This window comes from Ceratotherium simum, chromosome 29 (assembly GCF_057802395.1).
Source record: "Ceratotherium simum simum isolate JZ-2026a chromosome 29, ASM5780239v1, whole genome shotgun sequence".
NCBI lineage: Eukaryota > Metazoa > Chordata > Mammalia > Perissodactyla > Rhinocerotidae > Ceratotherium > Ceratotherium simum.
This window is the reverse complement of record NC_141928.1, coordinates 38,738,575-38,747,058: the sequence shown is the minus strand read 5'-3', so window position 1 is coordinate 38,747,058 and position 8,484 is coordinate 38,738,575. Positions and strand designations below refer to the sequence as shown.

Below are 8,484 nucleotides of genomic sequence, written 5' to 3'. Positions count from 1 at the left end.
TGATTTTCTAGGTCAAGACGAGACCCACAACTCAGTCACAAGTCTCCCTGCAAATGAAGCAGAAGTCAGGACCACCCCCATGCTCCCCACTGACCCTAGGTGTCCAGATTGGGACCCTCCATGCTCCCAAGGTACCCTCGTTGTTCACACTTGGGACTACCATGCCCCAGTGACAAGATCATAAAGGGTGAAGAGACTGCAGGCCGATCAAAGCAACAGTAGATGTCACAGACGTGCTCTTGAACACGTGCTTTCACGAAAGTCCAGGCAAATGAACTCAAACACTCTCGTTCCCATGAAAGCTGTATGAGACTCTATGACCAACGGAGAACACACATTATTTTCAAGCCTGTATTTCAAGTATTACGAAAAATTAACCATGCAGTGATCAAAAAGTACAATCCCTAAGGGAATCCCCAGTTCCCACTGCCAGAAGGGATGTCCAATGATGTCACAAGGGAATTTCCTACAGGACTCAAAGTGCCCTCTCTATAGGGCACAGGCACAATGTTAGGCTCCAGGGGTCTGGAGGGGGCAGGAGGGGGAAGGCAAAGCGGAAGCCAAGAGAGAGAGGATGTGTAGAACACACTCGGGATATCAGAAGGGCTGCCTAAGACTAGACTCAAACCCAGGCCTTGCCCCGCCAGTCCCAGTGTCCTCTCTACAGACCGGGACTTTAGCTCACCTAACCCACGCCTGGCTTCTGGGCGTGCCACACATGTTCTCAATTCTGGAGAATGAGACTGTCTATTTTGGGCAGAGTAAGAAGAAATGGGGTCAAGACAACATATAATAGATTTAAAGAAAATGAAGAAATGCTTAATTCTGGGATTTCAAAATAATAAATGGGTCTGTCAAAATGAGTATGTGTATGTGTGTATGTGTGTGTGTGTATCTGTGTATGTGTGCATGTGTAGGTATGCAGGTGTGTATGTGTATGTATGTGTATGTGTGTGTAGGTTTTTGTGTATTTGTGTATGTGTGTGTATGCGTGTGTGTGTACGTGTGTCTGTCCCATAAATCTTTGTGAAGCTTTTCTAACTTTATAAGTATAAATGTTACTAACATAAAACATATTATTTGGAGGTTAATTATTTATATTCTTATTATACTTAGTTATTTTTGTGCATTTTCAATAGTAAATCATTAGTTTGAATTTTTGCATCAGTCCTTCTGAATGAAGATGGCAAAAGTTGATGGAAACAATAACAACTTAAATATTCAAAATTAAATAAGTATAGAATAAAGTTCTACTTCTGCGATAAAAGTGAAAATCATATGTGGGAAAAATGGAGTTGAGATTTGCGACAACATGGATGAACCTGGAGGGCGTTACGCTAAGTGAAATAAGCCACACAGGGAAAGACAAACACTGCCTAGTATCACTTATGTGTGGAATCTAAAAAAAAAAAAAAAGATGAACTCATAGAAACAGAGTAGAAAAGTGATTGCCAGAGGCTGGGGGTGGGGGAAATAGGGAGAGGCTAGTAAGAGGGTACAAACTTCCAGCTGTAAGATGAAGAAGGTCTGAGGATCTAATGTATAACACGGTGACTATAGTTGATAACACTGCATCGTACAACTGAAATGTGCTAAAAAATGGAATTGAGGACAGAGGAGATTCTGAGAGGATAAATCCCCATGAAATACCCAAAATTCTTGGGAGAACTTCAGACTTTCAAAGAATATGAAATTGGTGGGTTCAAGCCAAGCTCTCCAAGAGATACAAGGAACCAAGTATTATCTGAGTTCCGGGCAGAATGAATAGAAAATTGACTAAAGTTTGTCTCTAACAGGGTGAGAGGTGCTATTGGATGGCTCAGAGAAGGGTGGAGGGATCTGCGGGGCTGAATGGTTGGGGAGGGGCTGTGGTCCAGCCCCCTCCTCTTATGGCCCCCTCCCCGTCCTCAGGACCCTTTGTGACCAGACCTCAGCCCTGTGATGTGGGCCTGGGGCTGTAGTCCCCAAGTACACTCCCAGTGCTCAGTTGCCTGGGGGCAGCAGTGCGATTCAGATGATGGAGAATCCTCTCTTTAATCTGAAAAGCGTAACTGATACATGGCTGAGCTCCAGTTCCACTTGCTGGGCGACTGATACCATCCTCGCTGTCCTGTGTGCACTGGGATTCTTCCTCGTGCTACGTCCCTACCTCCAGAGTAATCCATCCTTACCACCACCTAGGAAACATGGAAGCATCAGGAAGGTAAGGAACCCTTGGCGCAGACTCAACAGAATATGATTCTCTCTTCCTTTCTATTGTTATTTCCACTTTCATGAATCAACTAGAGAGACTCCTGGGATGGGAAAGAAGAGAACACCTATTCTCAGGAAAGAAGAGAACACCATCCTTCTAGGGACAAGCCAGGCTGGGCGGGGGTTAGAGTGGGCACTAGGATTTCCATCTGAAGATCTCAGACCAGGAGTCCAGGTGTGCTCCAGGGCTCCAGGACAAAGTCCCAAACTCAGTGACCAGTGGCCGAGGACTGCATTACTAAGAGCCCGATCTCTGCGGGAGGACAGACCCCTGAGCACTGGGTCACCAGCCGCCTTCCCGGGACAGGTGTCTCGGGCTGGTCTGAGGGCAGTGCTGAGCCCCTGAGAGACTCTGGGCAGGGGCTGGAGTGGGGCTCTGGCCTCCGGCAGCAGAGTCCTCCCTGATGGGACTCAGATACGCCCCCGTAGGTCTGAGAGTGAGAGGAACAGTGAGGGAAGAGATCCATGGTGGGTCTCACACAGAAACACCTTCTTTGCGTTCTTCAAAGAAGGAAAACAGAATATTTCTATCTACTTTAAAAATGAGTAAAAGGAAAGAAAACCCACAGCGCTCCAGCAGTTACGTGTAGAAAGTCACATGGTTCATGGACACTGAGCGTCCCCAGCTTGTCCAGAGAGAGGACGGTGAGAACTGGCTCCCAGCCCCTCGTTTTGTCTCGTCTCGTCTCAGCGTCACGGGGAGCCGCGGGGGAGGAGCAGCAGAACGAGGAAGAGGAAGAAAAGTGGAGCTGTGAGAGGTAAGTGGCTGCCATTCAGCCCTGCCCCGGAGCTAGCCTCCATCCCACCCGTCCCTGAGGGCTCCACGGTCTCCAGGACGACAGTGGTAGAAAGAGATTCCCGTTTCCCTCAGGAAACAGAGCCCTTGAGGAGGCTCCTGGCAAGGAGATCAGAACCCAGATACTTCCCAGATTCTGTGCCCGGAACAAAGCCATGAGGGGCCTGGAGTGGGCGTTGCCCAGCAGGGGCCAGTGGGCTGTAGTGGATCAATAGTGTCTGGATTGGGAGGTGGAACCTCCAGGTCCGACTGTGGACAAGTTGTTTAACTTGGCTCAGATTCCTCTGTGAGGTGACCCCTGCCCTTTCTTCCCCACAGGGAGGTGGCGAGGGCTGTAGGGGGTAATGGATGTGGAAGTACTTTGTAAACGACAAAGTGCTCCCCAGTATGAGCCTTGCCATCCCTGTCAGGGGTCACGTGGCCTTGGACGCTATCTTGGGCTCCAGAGTTTCATCTCCCCACGGTCTCCCCTAGAGGGACTTTGCCCTCAGCCTCCTGTAACACCCCTAGGCCCCTGCCTTCACCATCATGACCAACTCCTGATTTCTAGCTTGCAGAGATTGCCTGAAGGAACTAGAGGAGGCTCGGGGCCTGGTTTTACTTATGCAGAGGTAAAGAATCTTCCCCTTCTCTCTCGGGTCCTTCCTCCTCCCAGAGCCTATGACGTGATGACGTGACCCCTGCAGCCTGGGGCTGATCTGGGAGGGGGAGCCACGGGGACAGGGTGTGGCTAAAGCCCTGGGGAGACGGACAGCAGGAGCACTGTGAAGTCGATGTGGGGGCTGTGGGGGGTCGCGGGTGCCCACCCCTGCCCGACCTGCCTGGCCCTCCTGGCCCATCTGCTCCTGGCCCATCTGCTCCTGGCCCATCTGCTCCTGGCAGCAGCCTGTGCCTCCTGTCTCCTGCAGCCACCTGGGGAGGCTCCCTGACAAGGGCAGTTTCCATCAGCTCTCACGTCAGGACCCCCCCGGTGAGGTGTGCGAGGCAGCGCCTGCTGGGGCCCAGCAGCCACACGGGGAGTGGATGGAGGATGCTGCTCCCACCGCGTACCTGTCGGCTTCTTCGGCTCTGCTGACCAAGCGCCCTCCACCTCTGGCCTGCACCCTGTCAGCAGACCCTCAAGAAGACCGACCTGACTTGCAGAGAATCCCTCTGGGCACCGTTGCTGGGAGCTTACCTCTAGGTAACTCCGGTTTGGCATCCCCCATCTCAGGCCTTGTCCGCACAAGTTGTCCCATTTCGTTCCTCTGCCAGTGGTGGAAGATTACCAAGGCCTTGTTCTTCACCTCATCACAGCACGAGTCCCACCACGAGCACCTGTCCCACCACCCACCGGAGGCCTCCTTCTCGGGAGCCCCCCCAGACAGGGAGGTAGAGGCTGGTAGCCCCTCATTTGTCAACGCTGAGGTCCAGAAGATGCTGAACATACAGTTCACCCAAAGAGTAGAACTGATGATTGGGAAGAAGAAAGAAAAGGATGTGTCATTTTTGAAACAGCTGAGCTCAGACTACCACCTGAACTCTTCAGGGAATATGTGGAAATCACTGGGTGCTGAGCGGGACACCACAACCTCCCAATCCCTCTGGACCCTGAAAGACAAACCAGAGCAGCTGCCCGGTTCTCAGCAGCTCTCCTATCCCAAGGCCTTGGGGGACCATTTACAGCAGAAATGCAGCCAGCTCTACTGGGGTCTCCCCTCTCTGCACAGCGAGTCCCTGGTGGCTACTGCCTTGGTCTCTAGGAGCTCTTCTCAACTACAGGCCCCCTCCGTTTTATTCAATGGCATCTCTAATCGCTTTCCAGTTCCCATCTGGCCTGAAATACCTTCACGGCTTTCCCAGGCCCCACCCTTGCCCTATCCTGGGGCCCAACCTCAACCTTTGACTCCAAACTTGCCCCAGTTCCAGCCCCCACCTCTGCCCCAGACCCAGACCCAGGCCCATCTGGCATCCTCTCCCCCAACCCGAACACCTTCTTCTCCACTTCAGATGAGGACCTGTGGGGTATCTTGCCCGACACACCAGAATAAGACACAATCTTTCATCCCAACTAAAATACACCTGGAATTGTTCTCGCTGCAGAAGCAACTGAAAAGGGAGAGGGCTTTACCCTCTGTGGTAAAAAGATCTGAAGAAGTCTTTAGCCAACTGATTCCCAATCTTCCCCAAGACAGTGGGGCCTCCCATGCCCACAAGTCAGTTTCCACCCTTCATGGGGACTTGATCAGCCCTAATCTCCAAAAGCAACATCTTCAAAAGAGGCTCATCAAAGATGAACACCAGGATGTCCTGCCCCACAGGATCCAAGTGTCTCTGGAACTGATGCAGCCTCAGAATGAATTCCCAGGGGCTTATCAGGCACAGGGCAAGCAGGAGCCCTCACAGCCCTCTGCATTTGTAGACGAAAGCAGCCAGGACACACAGAAAATGTGGTCCAGGTGCCCTAGAAAGTCCCATGGGAGGAGTGAATTAAAGTTCCAGGTAGGGAAGGCCGTTAGCAGAGGTCTAGGGAAATGTCTGAAGGGGATCCCAGATCTCTCCAGGGGCTCAGCCAGCTTCCCAGCGAAGGTTCCGGGAATGAACTCTGAGGAGTCAGAAAGATACTTGATGAGGCCCTCGAAGACGGACTCAGGAAATTGCTTACCCAGGGACCCAGATAAGAAACATCTAGAAAAAATCTTGAAAGTCCATTTGGGCATGAAGTCAGTGCAGATCAAGGAGGGTTTGATCCCTGTGAGCGTGCGTCAGTCATGGCTTGCTGCCAACTATGTTTGTCCCAAGTCCCACATTCACATGGAAACAGGAAATCCAGCATCCTTGAAGGGTCCGGAACGCTGTGTGAACACCTCCTGTGAGCACTCTGTCCTCAGTCCACACACTCGACAGGTGCTGGAAGCGCATATTATAAAGCTTCAAGTGAAACATCAGTGGGGCCTACCCCTCAAGGTCCTCAAGTCCATAAAAGTCTTTAAGTTGAAAAAGGTTCAACCCTCGCCCCTTCCACGGTCTGCCTTTCCCCCCTCAACTGCCTGTGTATCTGGGGCCCACTCAAAAGCCAACTTCACCAAGGTCTTGGGAAAACCTCTTCAGCCCCGACAAAGAGAAAAACTGATAACAAAAGAGTCCATTCCCACCCTGGCGAGTCCCCTCCCTGCCCCCTCACCTGTATGTGAAGAAATCCAGAAGGCCTTAGGAGGCACACCACCTGGTGATGGGCCCTCAGAGGCCCCTCTTACTGGACAAGAGGGCAGGCCACCTTCTCAGTCCCTCACATGCAGCCTTGTGGGCAGAAACTGGCACAGTGAGATCGTCATGGGGGCCGAGAAAGGCAGCCCGGAGCCGAGTCCAAGTTCAGCAACGGCCAGGAATGAGCCAAGGTTGGAGAGTGGGGATCAGGCCTCACGAGACCCCTGCCGTAGTTCCAGTCCCCAGAAGGAATGCACCAGTGGGGACACCCCAGCTTCCCAGGTGCCATATGACTTCACATCGAGTGCACGGAGAAGCCGGGGTCAGCAGGAGCCCAGGACACCAAAAGTTAAGGACCCACATGAGAGCCAGAGCAAGATATTTGCCCAAACTGACAAGAGGGCTGACTGTAGGAGGCCCAAACCAGGAGAGTATGAAGACACGTTTGCAGGACCGAGGGCTTCCCAAGCCAGTGAGATGAGCCACCCTCCTCAAGTCAGGGGAATAGGAGACACTGTTGGGAGCAAATGCCTCCAGCTCCTGCTAGAGAAGGCACACTCTAGCCACTTTAGAAAACAGATGAAGCACTCTCTGCAGCATCTTGACCCCAGTAAAAAAGATGAAGGACTAGAAGATCTCCCTCAAAAAGGCAAGCCTGCATCAGCCACTGCCCAGAGCCCTGGACCAGTCAAAAGCAGATCTCTTACGAACGGCAGGGCTGTTGAAGCTCAGATGATTGTAACATCTGTTGGACAGATCCTGGCAGAGACATTGGGGCTTCACCAAGGACTCCGTGCCTCGGAGAAAAGTCAGCACAAAGAGCAATTCCAGGCCCCAGGAGGTGGGCATTCCTGCTACCAGGAGGTTCTCTCCTCCCCAGAGCAGAGAAGACTGATAACAGATACGGTCTATAGTCACCAAGCCACCCCCAGGGGCCCCAGCTGTCCAAACAAGAGCAGGTGGGCCTTCCCACCCAAGGAGCTGGGGTCCCCAGGCGGACCCTGCCAGCAGGGGCCAAGGGTGGGAGGTGCCTCTGCCCACCATCACCCAACACGCTGTCTTTGAAAGTGTGTCTCCCGTCATCAGCTGGAGTGTGCTTCTCACACCTTTCCTGGGACGGAAACTTTCCGCCAATAAAAAATGTAGTTTATGTGGAGAAAACCTGGTTTTTCTCACGTTAGCACATTTTCTATACGCTAATGGCTTCTTCCTACCACAATTTTTATTGTTTCATAAAATATGTCTTCTCACAAGAGGTGGTGGCCTCTGTCTGTGTCCTGCTAGGGGGAAGGGAAGGACTCAGGGTCTGTGCTTCCCGAGTGCCTGCTTTGGCTTCCAGAAGGGATGGGGCCATGGAGGAAGGGTAACCACAGCGTGGTATACCCACCCTCACCGCCATTCCCTCACTGCACCTTAAGTTTCCATAATTCCGTCACTAAAAAAACAAACGAAAGCATTCAGGACTTGCCAAGATGAGCAAAACCTATAAGACCCCACCCCAGGATCGGGCTCAGCCTGTCCTCTCCCGCTTTCTCTCTACCTTGAACTTGTGCAGCTGTAGGGAGGAGGCTGCAGAGACTGAAATTCCCCTCAGGCTCCAGGAAGTACTGGAGACAAGTTCTCGTGTCACAGAGTGGGGAGGGGAGTTTGGGGGCAGTGCTGGCCCGGAGTCCAGAGGTGGGAAAATCTTGCCTCCCAGACCTCTTGGTGGGAACAGATGGTGCCTGCCCCGGGAGCCCTTCCCTCCCTGATGAAGCCGGGATGGAGATGGGCCGGCGAACCCCCTTAGCTCAGCATCACCCTCCCTCTGCCCTTCTCACACTCTGGAGCAGCAGCAAGGATGAGGACGGGGCGCCCAGCTCCCAGGATGTGCAGTGCGGGGCATGGAGGCTGCCGAGGGCCAATCCACCCCTGCCCGAGAGGAGAGAATGGCCCTGCTCATGGGTGTCCGCCTTCCCTTTCTGCAGGACCGAGGAGAGCTATGACTGTGCGGTGCTCACCATCTGACAGTGAGACACTGTGCACCTAGAGCAGGATGTGGGGGAAGGAGGCACACTGGCAGGGGTGCCCATGAATGGTGCGGTGACCGAGGAGCCCCTGGCGTCCCACCGCCACCTGCAGGCCCAGCAGGGAGGAGAAGTTAGGGGCCCGGGGGCTCCACCCAGCGTCTCCGCCCCACGTCAGCTCCCAGAGCCCAGACCCAGAGCAGCAGCCAGTAGCTCCTCCACAGAGGGCCAGGCTCACAGAGG

The 8,484-nt window shown here is 53.1% G+C and overlaps 1 protein-coding gene across 1 annotated transcript; it reads left to right on the top strand.

Moving 5' to 3' along the window:
• Window positions 1-2,017: 2,017 nt before the first annotated feature.
• Window positions 2,018-8,242, top strand: LOC106800718 (spermatogenesis-associated protein 31E1). The gene is made up of 5 exons (XM_014781893.2): window positions 2,018-2,203; window positions 2,945-3,011; window positions 3,600-3,660; window positions 3,958-6,666; window positions 8,203-8,242. The coding sequence occupies exons 1-5, from the start codon at window positions 2,018-2,020 to the stop codon at window positions 8,240-8,242; spliced, it is 3,063 nt and encodes a 1,020-aa protein (XP_014637379.2).
• Window positions 8,243-8,484: the final 242 nt, after the last annotated feature.